General features: G+C 40.2%; 1 protein-coding gene across 1 annotated transcript; it reads right to left on the reverse strand.

Moving 5' to 3' along the window:
- Positions 1 to 545: 545 nt before the first annotated feature.
- LOC128705552 (galactose-specific lectin nattectin) lies at positions 546 to 4,797 on the reverse strand. Its single transcript, XM_070087282.1, has 5 exons — positions 4,669 to 4,797; positions 3,278 to 3,304; positions 2,548 to 2,745; positions 2,097 to 2,157; positions 546 to 749 (listed from the first exon to the last, which is right to left on the reverse strand). Exons 1-5 carry the CDS (start codon positions 4,700 to 4,702, stop codon positions 584 to 586), a joined length of 486 nt encoding a protein of 161 aa, XP_069943383.1. The 5' UTR covers positions 4,703 to 4,797; the 3' UTR covers positions 546 to 583.
- Between the last annotated feature and the right edge of the window lie 14,053 nt (positions 4,798 to 18,850).

Genomic DNA, 18,850 nt, shown 5'->3' on the forward strand with positions numbered 1-18,850 from the left:
TCCTAGTGGCATTAAGAAACAGAGAAGAGAAGCAACCCCAGAAAAGCAAATGGTACCTGAGGTGTTGATGGAAGAGGATTCCCCTTCCAAACTATAAACAATCCACTCTCTCTCCTCCTCCAGTCTCCCATACACTAAGAAGAATCTCCAATAAAGGTAAGTGTTATGCTGTTAATGTTTCATTCATCATTTCCCATGGTATTGTTTATGTACTACATGCATATTTCATGTTAAAAAATTTTTGTTTTAATACTTCTGGGTGTCAGGAACGGATTAATTGTATTTACATTATTTCTAATGGGGAAAATTGTTTCGTAAATCGTAAATTTCGTTTATAGTAACGGCTCCAGGAACGGATTAATTACAAAAAAACGAGGGACCACTGTATATATATATATATATATATATATATATATATATATATATATATATATATATATATATATATATATATATATATAGTAATGTATTAATTTTACAATCCTTACAATAATATTCAAAGAATGTCACTTTTTTATATGAACGGAAAAGTAAACATTATTGGATAAAATGCCATTCTTTTACTGTCACAAAACATTGTTATTTAAATCTGGCACAGGCCGTAGATCATGATATCATTGTCACAGCTGTGGAGGTAGAAGTCAGGTGTGTAGACACAGGCATAGTTGGCGTTAGTTCCTCCGTCAGGCTGGCCTGGCCACCAGGGCGCGTCATCTCCAATGGGTGAGTTGTCGCTATTCCAAACCCATCTGCAGAGAGTGTGATATTAATTACAAGTGAAAAGGTAAGAGTAGTCTTAGAAAAAAAAAGGATAACGAAGATAGCATTTGTGTTGTTGGAAAAGGAGGAATAATATTAAATAATATTAAATAAGGAATTTGATTGCTATTGGACATTGCTGGTGTAAAATTTCAATATTTTAAAAGTTCGTTTAGGATTTTTTTCCTAGCAACTGCCTGAGTGTGTTTATTCTGAACGTTTTCAAACCTACAACGATGATGCATCTCACACAGAAGAAATCTCCGTGTAGTTGCAAGCTGTCTCGATGCAAAGTTGTCAGGTTTATAATTAAAAAGGCACGAATTATTTTCTTCCAACTTGTATTCGTAGAATGTCTTTTTTAGTCTGATTCTATAACTGTAAATTTTTTTTAACAAATTTGGATTTTGATTTCCCCGGTAACTGTAGCTTAAATCTGATCATCTTAAACCTCTCATCTTTAGTGTTTTGTACTTACTGGTAGTTTTGGAATGGGATTGTGCTCTATTTCAGGTTGAAAGATTTAATGAACAAATTGTTGGATTACTTAAGAGTGCGTTTTTATGTCGGCTTCAAATTTTCAACAAGTGTATCATTCCTCAAGAAAGATTCTAGCATTCTTGGTTGGTGCCAGTTTTCCTATTTTAGTTTAAAATTTGAGTTATAGGGCTATCAACAGGAAGACCCGATCTGGGACCAGGCCTTGGTGACCAAGACGCAGACCTACAGTTAATAATAACTAAAACATTATTGTTTATTGTTCTTTAATCGATTGTTGAGCATTAAACTTATATTAAGTTTAATTAAGACAATAAATTTTTAAAATTATGAAATTTACCTTTTCATGGCGTTCTCGAATTTGGCAAATTTATAGCTTGCTCCATTGTCTTCATTTTTTCGAGTGTTAGAGCCTAAATGTTTTCATTGCTGGACTGTGTCCAGTTCCTCCTACTGTGCTTTCGATGGTGTTGATATATTGGTACTGAGCCTATTTGGTCGGTTTAATTATAACTCCTAGGTCCTTGAAGGGCCTAGGAGTTATAACAAGAACTGTGCTCTTGTTTTTTTTCGAATCAAACGTGATTGCCTCCCATTCCCCAGGTGTTGCATAGCATTTATCGGTTTAGCGATTCTCCTTTGAATTTAATATTATAGCTCCTAGATATCTTAGTTAAGCTGCATTTGCACATACATAGGTACAAGGAGGTGGGTATTTGTGATACGGGGGTACCCCTCTACAGGATCAGTGAGGTACAAGGAGGACAGGGGATATGTGATACGAAGATACTTTCGAATCAGATAGCATAACAGGTCTAGCTGTTATGCAAGTCACTTACTTTCCTTCTTCCATAGCATCACTTCCTCCAATCCAGAAGCCTTCATCTTCGTAACCACATTCTGAAAGAAATGGTTTAAGTTGCACCAGTTATATTTTAGATTAAAATTAACAGTGCTGAAAAGAAAATAAAGTTAAACATCTGAATCTGGCAAACAATTCAGACATTCAACATTGGTGTTTTTTAAACTAATTTTTGATGCTTTGCTGATGGATGATATTCATTTTTTGTGGAATGCATACTTTTTATGAAATGTTTACTTTTCTCCTAACAACCTGGATATCCCTTATTAGTAGGCAGGTCTTTGAAGTAAATAGCGGGAAAGTACTGCTTTCTAATAGACTGTGTTTTATTTGTATGCGTAATCTCATCACTTATAAATGTAACACTTTGCAGAACTAGTGAAACAGACATCTTATGCCATTAGATGATGAGTGATAACTTGTCTCACCTGGGTGATCGAAGATGTAATTGCGCACCTGTCTGACGAGATCTCCTCTTAGCTCAGCTAGGTCAGCCCCTTCGTCCCTGCACTTGCTTCTGATGGTGGACCACGACCCCTTACTTTCCTTTCCATACATGTAAAACTTTATTTTCACCGGTGCGGAATCAACGGTGAATTCTTGGTAACCTTCGGGGCATAGACTCGCTGGAGAGGAGTTGTTAAAAATAATGGTGTAGGTGTTGTAGAAGGTTGGAACAACTAACTTAATGTAAACTGAAATTAAAATGCTTCAAATTATATTCGTTCGCATTTTTATATAATGCATTGCCAATATACATACTGGAAAATAAACAAGCGGTTGTACATAAAATACCTTATACAACCTAGCTCTAAAGGAACACTAAATTGTTATTATTGGGTGGTTCTGATAAATCCAATTTCTTTGATCTAATAATTTCTGATTTCTGCTCTTTGGTTTCTCTGCAATTCAGTATTATGTACTAGTGATCGAAGTGAACTGAAGCTGTACTTATATTATCAAGTCGTGAAGACACCATATTATCACAGCAAATAAGTTTGTACTCCTTTTAACCATTTTAGTGCTTAGTTCTTAGGCATTCTGTGTATCCATATAGCCTTGCGCTACTCTCTACAGGAGGGATATGACATGTACAGTAAACTTGCAGTTTCGGCGAAAGAACATATTAACACTCAAAATTAAACTAGAACACATTACCTTGACCGGGCGTCACTGTGAACGTCACTGAAAAGTAAAACATTTTAATTTTATTAGTAAATTTAGATATGTGGATTCTGTATAAGTAGCTTTGTTTGGGACTATTTGATGTTGGGAGATTTACTTTTCTTACTTGTAATGCTGATGGCAATATTAGTGAGTTTTAGAGATGTTTGTTGAGAGTCATGTTTTGTGTTTGTGGCTGTGATGGTGAGGATATTAGTGCTATAGTATGACGGAAGTGATGGTCATGGTAGTGTCTGGGAGGGATGGAAGGTTGTGGTTGTGTTAAGGAATGTTATTATTGGTACTGCTTGAGGTGATCGTGTTAGTGTTGGTGGATGTTGCTGACGGCTCTAGTAGTATGTTTTTGATACCTTTGTTATTGTTGGTAGTTTATTGTCAGTAGAGAAGAAGTTGTAAAACCGTCAAGCCTACAAAAAGACACTATGGTAGGATTATAACATTTAGTAAGGCTAAGTTTCTCTTTGAACTTAAGTTTTTCAGGTATTTAGAGATATGAAAAAACTTGATAATGTTGGTCTGCTGGTGAGGTATTGTTGGGGTTTGGTAGGGTTAATATTATTGGTGTTGGTATTATTATTTTTATTATTATTTGTGTTGGTGCGATTGTTGTTAGTGATGGTGTTGAAGGAAAGGAATAGAAGTGAAAATAATGAAACAAAAAAAGACACAAGAAGCGAAGTCTATGAATTTTAACAGATTTTTTAAGATTTATCTTAAGTTAAACACAAGTGTACATACATGATGCCAGGAAGGATGTTCGGCTTGCTCATTAAGCTCAAAGGGGACTCGCATTATTATTTATTTATTTTTACATTATTTATTATATATTTAGTTTACCGTTGACAAATTTCACAATTTTTGTTCATTGCCTATGAAAAATGTTTGGCCTCTTGTAGTTACTGTATATCGGCGTCAAGTTTGTAAGGTTGATGTAGCACTCTGATGAATGTTGGTCAATGACATAACTACCATTCCATAACCCTCCTCTTTACTACCCTTTCCTCCCATCCTTCTCGTCTCTCACACTCCTCCATCCCTCTTATACTTTACTACATCCATTTTTCCAGCATTCTTCCATTCCTTGTTTCTCTATCCCTTCTTCATTCTTCTGTATTTGCAATTCCTTCATCCTCTCTACGCTTGAACACCAATATTTTTCATCCCTCTTTAACTCCTTGATCCATCACACATTTCTTCCCTCCCACACTCCTCCAAACCATTCCCCACACAAACAAGTCTTTGATATTTCAATCAACAGGTGATAAAGCAGTCTAACTCTCTCTAGAACGCTACTTTCAATTTTTGATGAAAAGTAAATGCAAGCGGAACACACGAGACGAGTTACTTAAGGAAGCTTTCTGTACCTAAGACGAAAGTCAGAGCTGCAGCCCACTTCATGATGATCCTTGTGTTGAGAGTGTGTGTGAAAGGCGACCTGGTATGCGTGTTATATAGTGGCTGCTTGATGTAGTGAGTCGTGGTACATACCCACTGTGAACCTCCATCTGTTGTCATTCAGGGAGCGGTTCTCACTCTCGTCTGTGACCTGATTTCCCTTCATGTAATTAAGATTTGAAACTTCTTTCCTACATTATAAATTTTCACCTATCGTAGTATATAGATCTGTTGATGTCATTCTTTTTGGTCAAATGAAAAGAACAAAGTAAAGTTTCTAGATGATTTCAACAACTTCGTCCAAGTATTATTTTCAAACTTATGAAGTATTTTTTTTTATATCATTGTTTACTATTATGATTTCAAGGTTCACGGGAAACGTACTGAGGTGTATAGTTACATACGTCACTTTCTTAATCCCTATCAAACAAACGTATCTGTTAACGGTTCCAGGCTTCTTCGTTGATGTCCTGATCAGTCAGGCTATGGGGTGCTAGCTGCCCCATTCTCAAGAGTCCTAACTTAAAAGACACCAGGAACATCATAAAAAAAACTTTAAAAATTACCTAAATAGTGCTTATGGCAAAGGCTTTCGTGCTTCATTTGTTGAGATACCTTCCCACACGGGAATCGGCTATCTTGGCACTGATAAAAAAAAAAAACGAACTGTTTGTGACATGCCGGAGGTGTACTTAAAACTGGGCGACCCTCTCTTCATTATTAATGAATATTAGCTCGGGTGGATGAGACTCCAGTGACCTGAGAGTATTAGGGCACACTGATCTCTTCCGATCAGAAAATCTGGTCTCAGACTGAGCCGCGGGGGCGTTGACCCCCGAAACCCTCTCCAAGTAGACTCCAAATAGGCACCACACAACGTCCTCGGTGACTGCCTAAATTGGGCTGGAATATCGTTACCTGTAGTAGACAAATGTAATTACCACAACTGAATCTCCTAACCCTGTTTACTCCAAACGTAAGCTCTGTGAAGAGGAGGAAAAGGACCTTTACCATTATATTGCTGAGTGTCCAGTTGTCAGTGAATTTAGGTCTGGTAGAATGGGGTACTTTTAACTGTGTAAATACTTTACTCTGGGGCGCTTAAGCTTTATGATCTGTTTTAGTCAAAGTTGGGAGAATAACCAACATAAAATGTCCACTACACTGTTTGACACGGCGATTGCCAAAAATCAGGTTGAAATATAATCAGCTGTGGCAGATGAATGCAATTACTGAAGGTAAATCTATCAACGCGGCTCATTCCACATGTAAGCTCTGTGAAGAGAAAGAAGAGGCACAGGATCTTTACCATTATATAGTTGGATGTCAAGCTGTCAGTGACTTGAGGCTTGGTGCAGTGGGACGCACAACTCTGAGCACCCCAAAAACTGCCGCCACCTTCTGTCCATACTGCTGTGCAAACCATTTAAAAAGAACCAGGAGGTACAAACCCCAAAAATCTAGCAATAGTAGTAACAATTATCCCACTCAAAGAATTTTTTTTTTAGTGCCAGAAAATGAAAAAAAAATGGAAAGAAATGACTAAAGTATTCCACCACCTCGGAGCCTTGTTGGACTGGAGGTACAGCTAGTGATCCCCACACAACTACAGCTAATGATGCTAACAAAACAATTTCCCAACAAACACGCAATACCACTTCATTCGTATTTGCGAATATACAGAGCCTTAAGCCAGCTACCATCAAGATACCTTTCATCAGTGAACTTCTAATGGAGTCAAATACGATGTTTCCAGCATTCAAAAAGACCCCACACAAAAGACCACTTTGACAGCGAAATATGGATAACAGGGTACAACTTGTTTAGATGCGACAGAAAGAACAGGCAACAAGGTGGATGGGGGACTGGCTTGTATGATAGAGTCGCTCATTTGCACAGAGTTACCGAACACCACGAATGATGTGGTTGGAGTTTCAACAGTAAAGATCGAGAACCAAAACTTAATCGAACCTAATAAGTTTTCTGTAATTATGTCATACCTTATCAGTACTCTGTGATTCTTTTCCTGGCTGATTTTTCCCTGTGATTTTTTTTCGGGTATCTATCGACATACGCTGTGAAGCGTGCTACCTGTTTCCCTCAGTGAGCCGGTTCGGTTCTGATGACCAGAGCTTTGGTAAGATGGGTAAGGAAGAAGGATGGGCAAGGATGGAAATATTGGAAAAGGGTGGGAGGGGGGGGGGGAGAGGTAGGATATAAAAGGTAAGTGGCCCAACCACTTTGGTGTAATTTAAAAAGTGTATGTGAATTGATAAGATATTCTTTAAGGGGTATAATACTAACCCATCAGAGTCACATAGATATAATAGGTATATAAGTACATGACTCTGAATTGGTAGTAGTTATACAAGTTGCAATTGCTTTTTTTTTTTCGCGATTGCACAACGGATATTTATACGACAAGAAAGGCAATAATTTTCTGGCCAGTTTATAAGTTCGTGACAATAGCTTCTTAATGGTGGTGTCCAACAATAGTCAATAGCATAATTTTACATTAGAAAGTTATTTAAGATGTCTCCCTAATTGGGGGCGATGATTTTCTCAGTATACATAGAAGGGTTCTGGTGGTATCCAATCTTCTTCATCAGGTAAGTTGCTCAAAATCATGGGTCGAGGGTAATCATCTTTATGTATAAAACGACGAACCCTCTGTGGGAGAGTCATTCTTTGAGTCCTGTGAGGCGGAGTATTGATGGTGTAATCGGTGGTATTTATCACTTGTATAGGATGTTCTCTATCTGGCATGTATAGTTCTTGCATTGTATAAAGTTGTTTCTTTTTTAGGGTGTCGAGGCGTACATTTATGGCAGTAATATCTTGTTGTGTGTGTAAATCTGCCATTTTAACTCTGTCTCTCCTCCTGGTATCGGTAATAAAGCGAAGAGCTCTATTCTGGACCCTTTGTAACCGTAGCATGTTGGTCTTTGTTGTTAATGACATTGGGACACAAGGGTATTCGAGTATAGGTCTTATTATCATTTTATACAGATTTTTTTGACATGTTGAGGGGCTTGATTGAATCGAAAGAGTCTGCTAAGACCGGCTTTGGCTGTGTTGATCTTTTTAGTTACACGAGATGTTGAGTGGAGCAGCCTGTCTATTTCATATCCCAAGATCATGTTAGGGTTTCTAATGGCTACAGGTGTACCTCTGATGGAGATACCCCCTTTATCTTCGATGGTTGATGCAAAACATCCTATCGTGCTAACAAGGACCTTGTCAGGATTAGTCGTAATTCTCCATTTCTTCTCCCAATTAGATGTTCGACGAAGTTCAATATTCATTTTTTCTATGACTCTCTCATACTTGTATTTTCCTGTTACTGGAGTTGATGAGACGACATGAATAACATCATCTGCAAACTGTGTCACAATTGTGTCATTAAACTCTGGTTGAGGAAGGTCATTCACATAAATGTTAAACAGAAGTGGACTGAGACAAGAACCTTGTGGGACACCAGCTGTCGGTATAAAAGGCTCTGTCGACTTGCCATGAAAGGTGGGAATGATTTTTCTTTGAGTTAAGAAATTATAAATTACTCTGAGAAAAGTCCAGTTATGGTCTGGTAGGTCAATGAGTTTGTATATAAGGCCATCATGCCATAAGCTATCAAAAGCTTTATGAACATCTCTGGTGGCAATTAAGGCAAGATTGCCCTGCTGTTTTAGACTTGCTACAGTATCAAAAATAGCATTTATTGCATGATTGGTACCTCTGTGTTCTAAAGCCAAATTGTTTTTCAGTAAACAAGTGATTAAACTCCATATAGTAATTCAATCTGTTGGAAATGACTTTCTCAAGAACTTTTCCAGTGACTTCAAGTAAAGATATAGGTCTATAGTTCCCAGGTTGGTGGATGTCTTTATTGGGCTTAGCAAGAAAGATCATTCTAGCAGTCTTAAAAACAACTGGAAAATGTCCTGAGGCCAAGATGGCATTAAAGATATTTACCAAGGACTGTTTGCAATTTCTAGGTAGGTACTTTATTTGTTTCATTGTTATTCCAGAGAGGCCAGGGGCTCTATTTCTCATTCTTCCAATAACCTGACTTATCTCTAGTAATGTAATAGGTCTAGTAAGCGGGTGGGTATCTTCAAGAGTTGAAGTATCGATGGTAGGTAGTGGTTGTAGATCATCCAAGTTCTCATCTCTCCATTCATTTACTAACTGATAATGATTATTATTAAATTGACGACTGTTATTGTGAGAGAGAATTTTCTCCCATACATCACCCATCAAATTAGCCTGGTCCTGTGGATCGTCAAGTTTAATTTCAACATCTTCATCATCCTCATCAGTGAAGGTATGAACTAGGTAGTTAGGAACCTTGTGCTTTCCCCCTAAAAGTTGTCGGATCTTACTCCAAAATTTTGCTGGTTCACGTTTATACTGATTAGTTTGAAGAACTAGAAATTTCCATATGTCTCGTTTGTAATGACTAATCATGTTAATTAATTCGTGCCTTAATCTGTGCAGTGTAGCTACTGGTGGTTGTCGCGTTTGAAGATGCCTTCGACATTGTGCTTGATAATTTCTAAAAGTGTCTCTAATTTCTCTAGTAGGTTTATATTGTTGGTATATCTTTGTGGAAGCTAATTGGCAAGTTGCATTGGTAGCTTCAATTATTCGATTGTGCAGGGACCTGATTGCATCATCAATTGCACTGGAAGGTAGAGTTTCCAAAGACACAATTTCATCCTCACCCAGATATGCCCTGAAGGGGTCAAATCCTAGGGTGTTAAGATTGGGTTTAGGAGTTACAGGTATTCTAAATGGAGAAGTTTGTAGTTGTAGTTGTATTATAACAGTCTCTGTTTGTCAGTACTATATCTGGTGTCCCTGGATGAGGTCCAATGTACTATTTGAAGAATGGGCCTTGAAATGACAAGTTTCTAGCTGTCATGATATTAAAGAGTTGTTTTCCTTTTAAGTCACCCAGTGGAATACCAGCTCCACAGTTGAAGAGGGCAGGGTGATGAGCATTAAAATCTCCCGCTAGAATTGTTGGAATATTTCTGCTTAATATCCTATGTAGAGGAATTGACTCTATATATGGCTGTCTCGGGGGAAAATATCCATTTCCTATCACTAGTTCCATGCGACGTTGTTAGTTCTATTGCAAGAATGTTATCTTCATCCACTTGAATATTTTTAAATGTATATCCTAATTTAACCAAGATGGCTACACCACTAAAGGGTCCTCTCTATTTCTCCACAGTACAGTATCCACGTAATTTAATATGTTGATCAACTCTTGCAGCTGTCTCGTTCAGAAGTATAACATCGGGATTGTAGTTATGTAGTTCAACCTCAAGAAGGTAACGGTTATTAAAGAAATGTTGAACATTAAGTTGGAAAATTGTAATCCCCATTATTTCTTTTTCTTCGCTCGTACACTGCGTTCTGAACGCCTGCAAGTAATGTCATGTGTTGTATCTACACTATCCCTGCTGGACTCGTCAAGGGGAGGAGGGAACTTTTGCGTGGATGCTTGTGTATTAAAAATGCCATCATCTTCACTAGAGGCAGTAATATTAACAGACTCATTAGAATCGTTAGAGTCGTTAGAGTCATCATCATAAAACTGAGTTGTGCTATTCTCAGTTTCAGGAAGCAGAGGCTCGTGAGAGTTAATGGGAGACTGTGGAGGCTCCAAGGGAATATTAGATAGGCAAGGTGAGTTTCCTTGGGAAAGTTCCTGTTCAACAGGATCAGCTACAATAGCGGGAGAGTAGGCACCACTTTCTGGGGCATTGTTATGTTCAGGTGTTGACTTATCGGGTTGAGAGGAGTTGACAACCTGGGTTTGCGAGGAGGGCGATCCCTGGGCCAGGGATGACTTAGGCTTATTTTTAGATGTAGAGTATGGTACATACTTCTTGTTATGAGAAGGCTGGGTCATAATAGCCTTCACATTTTCAGGGATAGTGATGGGAGTGATCCCATTAGCCATTAACAGATCATTTAAAACCTGAGAGCAGAGTTGAATGTCACCACCTGCTATGTCTTTGGCCATCAAGTACATTAGTTGTGCTCTCGTTATATCCCCGTCTGTGGATACCTGAGACATATGAGATGCGACTGAACCTTGTTGTTGTGTCTGTTGTAAGTGGGGGTTAGATTGGGGCGCTCCAAGAGGGGCAGAATTCCAAACATTGGAACCATTGGTAGAGACCTGAGGAGTCCCACTTGATCCAGGCAGAGCTGGGAAGGAAGTTTGGGACACGGTTGGCGGTGCATGGGGAGTGGTCTTCTTAGAAGTGGATAGTTTCTTGGCGTCAAGAATTTTCTGCATTTCCTTTTTTCTTTCAGGACAAATAGCAGAAACAGCATGATGTTTTCCATTACAGAGGACACATTTAGGTGTATTTTTATTGGTACAATCACGATACGAATGTTGGCCAGAGCAAATGCTACAAATTTGCCCTTGTGTACTGCATTTGTTGTTGTTATGACCAAAGGCATAACACTTGAAACATTGTGTCACACTGACAAAGCGTTCCAGAGAAATTTGGTCAGGTGTACATCTGGTGCCAAAACATTTGAAGCCATTTTGACACACAAGTTTGGCCTCCTCAGGTGTCTCTAGTATTAATTTTAAAGTTACCTTATTGTTGTTGGGATTCGAGAATTTATGTGCTTCTACAGCCCTAAGGTCAGAATTCTCGGTATTGTTATCAACAATTTCATTAACAGTGCTGTGTTTCATAAACTGTTGATTCTGGCCACAAACACAGTCCTCTGAGCTTGATAGCTGTCAGGTGCAACTGGGGTAACACCAGAAGTCTTCAGTTTATCCAAGACATCATGCTTTAGTAGTTGAAGTAACTCTTCTTCCGAAGAGAGGAGAAGTACTGCTCCAGCGTGGGTTTGAAAAACATCCACTGGAGCAACAGTTGAGTTGGAGCAAATACATTTGAGAATGTCTTTCGTGGACATTTGATTTCCATCAATGCGTAATCTTACACGAATCCTCGCCATGATGCCTGGGAAGGAGCATCTGGCAGAGGAGTTGCTTAACAAAAAGGTATCTTTCCTTAGTGTTAGCCTAACATCCTATTTCAGCTGACTTATGAAGGTCAGCCCCTGAGATAGCCTACCCTCGAGTAGTGAGGGGAAAGGGCCCAAGGCAAAGATCGGCTGGATTTTAAAAAACCACACGGGCTACCAGATGGTCAAAATGGCTTGTGTTAACTCGCCAAAGCGAAGTTGCCGAAAAAGAAGAAGATAGGACAGTCAGAAGGATAGCAATGTATGTAGTGTGTTAAGTGTGTGGGCCAGTGTCGATGTATGGGTGAGGGGAGGATGGGGAAGGATGGGGGGATGGGGATGAGAGGGGTGAACAAGCAAGCAAGTCACCGCCTTACCCTCTTGATGGGATGGGGCTCGAAGTGACTGCAAGCAAGTCTCCTCTCAGCTCTGGTGAAGAACTACTCAGGATAACCCAAGTAAATTCTCGAGCAACAGTGTTCAGAGTTGCTCAGCTGAAGAGCAGGAACGACGGCGTCTTCTCTCCACGGTGGCTGGGCTGCAACTCCTTGTCCAGTGAGCCGCTCTCATTCTTATTTTATCTACGACCTCATTACCCTTGTTGTAAGTTTGTTTTGTTAATACTTTCACCAGTACGAAATTTTCATTTACCTTAGTACAAATATGTGGTCCAATAAGAAGGACAAGATAAAGTTCTAGATGATTTCAACAACTTTGTCAACAGTGTTAAGTTCATACCTGTTCCCTCACTTTTATTGATATGGCAACGTTTAAAACGATAGTTATTTCAAAACCAAGGTTTATAGAAAAGCTACCCAAGCAGATTGTTAAATACATCACTTCCCTGATGACTCTCAATCAAAATATCTAAAAAGGGTCCAGGCGTTCTAGTTGATGACCTGGGCAGTCGCAACCCATTATCGCAAATAATGGTCGCAAATTGGTCGATTAACGTTTATTTATTTCAGGTTAAGTTAGGTTTCATCCACCTCCCACCTTAATCCTCTTCCTTCTACCACTGCTTCTTTGTCTCCCACTAATTTTCTTCTTTTACTATAAATGATACAATAATATTTGTTACTGCTTCACTTTTACCCGACTGCTTCTTCATTATCTACCATTACTCGTATTAAATCCTTGTTTCCGTTTTCCATTTGAGCTGAAGAGCCAGAGCTAGAGCAAACTTAATGAACCTCCTCCGTGAGTTACTGAAGTGGCAGTGTGCGAGCAAACACAGAAGACGACAGCCGCTTACCAGTAAATCCCGAAATGGTTACAGTTTACTTAGAGAATGTCGATATTATTTGCCTTTTTTAATTCTTCTTCTTTTTTCCATCTTCAGTTTTTCATAGTTTTCTTTCTTTCTTGCTTCATTTTTTCTTGTATCTCAACATTCACTTCTTTCTCATTTCTTTTATTTACGATCTATCAGCGTATGCAGATAGATCGAGAACCAGAAAAAACATGATAACGTATTTGGGCCCAGCATTCTTTGACATTTTTAGCACTTCAAATGTTTTTAAAACGTCAGCATTTTTTAAAGGGATCATAGAACGAGTGGGTTATTGAATACGAGTACAAAGGACATTAGATGATGAAATAAAAGGTCAATGGAACTAGAGGTTAGACAGCAGGTCACTGAATAATGGAAAATAAAGTCATCCAAGCAGCAAAAGTTCACTGGGTCCAAGCAAGGCTATTTGTTCAATGGAAAATTAATTTCAAAGACTAGGGGAACATGGTATATGTTCTCTCATTTCAGCATAGAAGGTTTAAATATTAAGAGAAATGGATAAGTCTCAGCGACCTAACTTGGAGGTACAGGGTATGTAACGAGACTTGGAGGTACAGGGTATGTAACGAGACTTGTAGGTACAGGGTATGTAACGAGACTTGTAGGTACAGGGTATGTAACGAGACTTGTAGGTACAGGGTATGTAACGAGACTTGGAGGTACAGGGTATGTAACGAGACTTGGAGGTACAGGGTATGTAACGAGACTTGGAGGTACAGGGTATGTAACGAGACTTGGAGATACAGGGTATGTAACGAGACTTGGAGATACAGGGTATGTAACGAGACTCGGAGATACAGGGTATGTAACGAGACTTGGAGGTACAGGGTATGTAACGAGACTTGGAGATACAGGGTATGTAACGAGACTTGGAGGTACAGGGTATGTAACGAGACTTGGAGGTACAGGGTATGTAACGAGACTTGGAGGTACAGGGTATGTAACGAGACTTGGAGGTACAGGGTATGTAACGAGACTTGGAGGTACAGGGTATGTAACGAGACTTGGAGGTACAGGGTATGTAACGAGACTTGGAGGTACAGGGTATGTAACGAGACTTGGAGGTACAGGGTATGTAACGAGACTTGGAGGTACAGGGTATGTAACGAGACTTGGAGGTACAGGGTATGTAACGAGACTTGGAGGTACAGGGTATGTAACGAGACTTGGAGGTACAGGGTATGTAACGAGACTTGGAGGTACAGGGTATGTAACGAGACTTGGAGGTACAGGGTATGTAACGAGACTTGGAGGTACAGGGTATGTAACGAGACTTGGAGGTACAGGGTATGTAACGAGACTTGGAGGTACAGGGTATGTAACGAGACTTGGAGGTACAGGGTATGTAACGAGACTTGGAGGTACAGGGTATGTAACGAGACTTGGAGGTACAGGGTATGTAACGAGACTTGTATACAGGGTATGTAACGAGACTTGGAGGTACAGGGTATGTAACGAGACTTGGAGGTACAGGGTATGTAACGAGACTTGGGGTATGTAACGAGGGAGGTATACAGGGTATGTAACGAGACTTGGAGGTACAGGGTATGTAACGAGACTTGGAGGTACAGGGTATGTAACGAGACTTGGAGGTACAGTAACGAGACTTGGAGGTACAGGGTATGTAACGAGACTTGGAGGTACAGGGTATGTAACGAGACTTGGAGGTACAGGGTATGTAACGAGACTTGGAGGTACAGGGTATGTAACGAGACTTGGAGGTACAGGGTATGAAACGAGACTTGGACAGGTATGTAACGAGACTTGGAGGTACAGGGTATGTAACGAGACTTGGAGGTACAGGGTATGTAACGAGACTTGGACAGGGTGTAACGAGACTTGGAGGTACAGGGTATGTAACGAGACTTGGAGGTACAGGGTATGTAACGAGACTTGGAGGTACAGGGTATGTAACGAGACTTGGAGGTACAGGGTATGTAACGAGACTTGGAGGTACAGGGTATGTAACGAGACTTGGGGGTACAGGGTATGTAACGAGACTTGGAGGTACAGGGTATGTAACGAGACTTGGGGGTACAGGGTATGTAACGAGACTTGGAGGTACAGGGTATGTAACGAGACTTGGACAGGGTATAACGAGACTTGGAGGTACAGGGTATGTAACGAGACTTGGAGGTACAGGGTATGTAACGAGACTTGGAGGTACAGGGTATGTAACGAGACTTGGAGGTACAGGGTATGTAACGAGACTTGGAGGTACAGGGTATGTAACGAGACTTGGAGGTACAGGGTATGTAACGAGACTTGGAGGTACAGGGTATGTAACGAGACTTGGAGGTACAGGGTATGTAACGAGACTTGGAGGTACAGGGTATGTAACGAGACTTGGAGGTACAGGGTATGTAACGAGACTTGGAGGTACAGGGTATGTAACGAGACTTGGAGGTACAGGGTATGTAACGAGACTTGGAGGTACAGGGTATGTAACGAGACTTGGAGGTACAGGGTATGTAACGAGACTTGGAGGTACAGGGTATGTAACGAGACTTGGAGGTACAGGGTATGTAACGAGACTTGGAGGTACAGGGTATGTAACGAGACTTGGAGGTACAGGGTATGTAACGAGACTTGGAGGTACAGGGTATGTAACGAGACTTGGAGGTACAGGGTATGTAACGAGACTTGGAGGTACAGGGTACAGGGTATGTAACGAGACTTGTACAGGGTATGTAACGAGACTTGGAGGTACAGGGTATGTAACGAGACTTGGAGGTACAGGGTATGTAACGAGACTTGGAGGTACAGGGTATGTAACGAGACTTGGAGGTACAGGGTATGTAACGAGACTTGGAGGTACAGGGTATGTAACGAGACTTGTAGGTACAGGGTATGTAACGAGACTTGGAGGTACAGGGTATGTAACGAGACTTGGAGGTACACTGTATGTAACGAGACTACTCCCATCTGCCCATCACCGACCCTCCATAATAATAATAATATAATAATATTTTTATTTCTACAAGTACATGCACAAGATATACAGACCATAACTGACATCACTGACATACTACTATATAGAAAGCCGCTTGTTATGCAGAGCATTTCGGGCAAATTAGGTCAGTTCTGTCCCAGGATGCGACCCACACCAGTCGACAAACACCCAGGCACCCATTTTAGTGATGGGGAACATGGACAACCGGTGTAAACCACGCCCCATGTTTCTACCCTCGCCGGGAGATTTCAATCTCCCAAATGTAAAATGGAACATGGTTCATCACAGCATTGTACCTGAAATAGTTCCTGGAAATACTCTGGCTCAGCACGTACATACTAAGGAACTAATGAGCTGTGTGAAAAGTTCACTCTGAACCAACTCATAACTAGAACTAGACATACACTGGAGTAAAAATCCAGAGTTAGGGAACTCCAGTAATAATGTATGAGAAGGGATGTTTAGCAAGTTTAGCTTCAGCAACCATAGAATTAACTAGGACAAAATTAACCAAGAGCTATTATACGTATCCTGGGAAACAGTCATGAGCACCTTAAATCCTCACCAGTGCCTAGAAAACTGAACACAGAATTATACAAGGTCTATATTAAATATGTACCATTGAAGAACAGATATTGAAAAAGAACTTAGAAGATAGTACAAAAGAAAAGGGGTTACCTAATTGCTTAAAAATATGAATGTCTCAATGAAAGAAAGAAAATCTTAGCCGAGAGATCAGGGATTTAGAATAAAACCCAAACAGAAGTAACACAACATCTGAAACTATCGCTCATAACCAAAGCTTAGAAAATTACAATTTTCCAGTTTTTTTTTTTAAATAATTTTATTTTCAAGAAAGCAATATGCTACTCCCGCAGCAGGTTTTCCCACAATATAAATGCATAACGAACACTGCATAAATTAACTTTGTGCCAGCGGTCAACCGCTTTGATTTCAGATTGGTTGGCAAGTTTGCCTCAGTTTATTCTCACCTCGTGTTTGATAAAATGCTAAACGGATGACCAAATGTATCTTCTCTAACATTCTCTAAAGCATCAAATATCAAACGTTACATTTGTTTAATATATCCCGGGAGAAGTTTAGTGGCGCCTGAGGGCAGCGTTCACTGACCCGGAAATACCGCTTGTGTACCCCTCGAAGTTAACCGTAGCTCATCAGCTTGTATTCCTTCAAAGTTTACCGTGGATCTACAGCTTTTGTATCCTCTCTCCTTGTGTGTAACATGCAGTACCGTGTGCTCCATGTTTGTAGAATGCAATACCCTTTCCTCCATGTGTATAGCATGCAGTACTTTTTCCTCCATGTATGTAGTATGTAGTACCTTCTCCGTGTATGTAACATGCAGTGCCTTTTCCTCCATGTGTGTAGCATGCAGTACCTTCTTCATGTATGTAACTTGCAGCGTCTTCTACCCCAGCATACATTCTTCTGCTTCTTCTGACTCGAGTTTCGTCAGTGACCAAAATTGGGTGTAAACGAGCCGTTACACCTTTTTCTGGTACCTTGTACCCTGGTCCTCGGTTTGTCACTGTTATGGTTGCCATCAATACACATTGCCAGCGGCACATACACGAGTGCCTCTACCATTTATGTTCACTTCACACACACTACCAACCCATGCTGCCACACTCCCTGATTACTGTCTCCCTCTCCCCATCTCCACTCCACATTTGAACGACTCTCGTGAGTTATAATCACCTATAGTTGAATATATCTATGTATATTCGAACCAAGGCTAAAGGAATCTTATAGGGGTCAGGAATCGCGGAAAGAACTAAAAGCCATAAATGAAATCGTAAGAAACCCAAAGCATTTATTTTCTTATACCAAATCAAAGTCGAGAACAACATCCAGTATTGGGCCCCTACTTAAACAAGATGGGTCCTACACAGATGACAGCAAGGAAATGAGTGAGCTACTCAAGTCCCAATATGACTCAGTTTTTAGCAAGCCGCTAACCAGACTGAGAGTCGAAGATCTAAATGAACTTTTTATGAGAGAGCCACAGAATTTGGTAAACACAAGCCTATCTGATGTTATCCTGACGCCAAATAACTTCGAACAGGCGACAAATGACATGCCCATGCACTCTGCCCCAGGGCCAGACTCATGGAACTCCGTGTTCATCAAGAACTGCAAGAAGCCCCTATCACGTGCTTTTAACATCCTATGGAGAGGGAGCATGGACACTGGGGTCGTCCTACAGTTACTAAACACAACAGACATAGTCTCAATCCACAAAGGGGGCAGTAAAACAATAGCAAAGAACTACAGACTGATAGCACTAACATCCTATATCATAAAAATCTTTGAATGGGTCCTAAGAAGCAAGATTACTACCCATCTAGATACCCATCAACTACACAACCCAGGGCAACATGGGTTTAGAACAGGTCGCTCCTGTTTGTCCCAACTACTGGATGCACTAGAAGCCAAAACGAATGCAGATGTAATATACACAGACTTTGCAAAAGCCTTGGACAAGTGTGACCATGACGTAATAGCGCACAAAATGCGTGCTAAAGGAATAACAGGAAAAGTTGGTAGGTGGATCTATAATTTCCTCACAAACAGAACACAAAGAATAGTAGTAAACAGAGTAAAGTCTGAGGCGGCTACGGTGAAAAGCTCTGTTCCGCAAGGCACAGTACTCGCTACAGTATAATGTGACTACTCTATTAGTGTAGTCTCATTATAGTCTCTGAGAGGAAGTGTCAAGGTGTTGCAAACAACAATAAGAGTCCCTTAAGGGTCAGTTCTTGATATTTGTTTAATTTACAGAAAGAGTTGTTACTCTACATCAGCACCTGTCATAGCCCAACTTTATCAAAGAAATACTTCCAACCCATAGGATGCTACCCACAATAGTCGA

This window comes from Cherax quadricarinatus, chromosome 21 (assembly GCF_038502225.1).
Source record: "Cherax quadricarinatus isolate ZL_2023a chromosome 21, ASM3850222v1, whole genome shotgun sequence".
Classification (NCBI taxonomy): domain Eukaryota; kingdom Metazoa; phylum Arthropoda; class Malacostraca; order Decapoda; family Parastacidae; genus Cherax; species Cherax quadricarinatus.

Excerpts from the sequence above, each read along its gene's own strand:
- LOC128705552 (XM_070087282.1), bottom strand. The coding sequence starts at position 4,702 with ATGAAGTGGGCTGCAGCTCTGACTTTCGTCTTAG. Across the intron at positions 3,305-4,668 it reads AGCTCTGACTTTCGTCTTAG|TGACGTTCACAGTGACGCCC; the intron begins GTACAGAAAGCT and ends TTTACTTTTCAG. Across the intron at positions 2,746-3,277 it reads CACAGTGACGCCCGGTCAAG|CGAGTCTATGCCCCGAAGGT; the intron begins GTAATGTGTTCT and ends ACTCCTCTCCAG.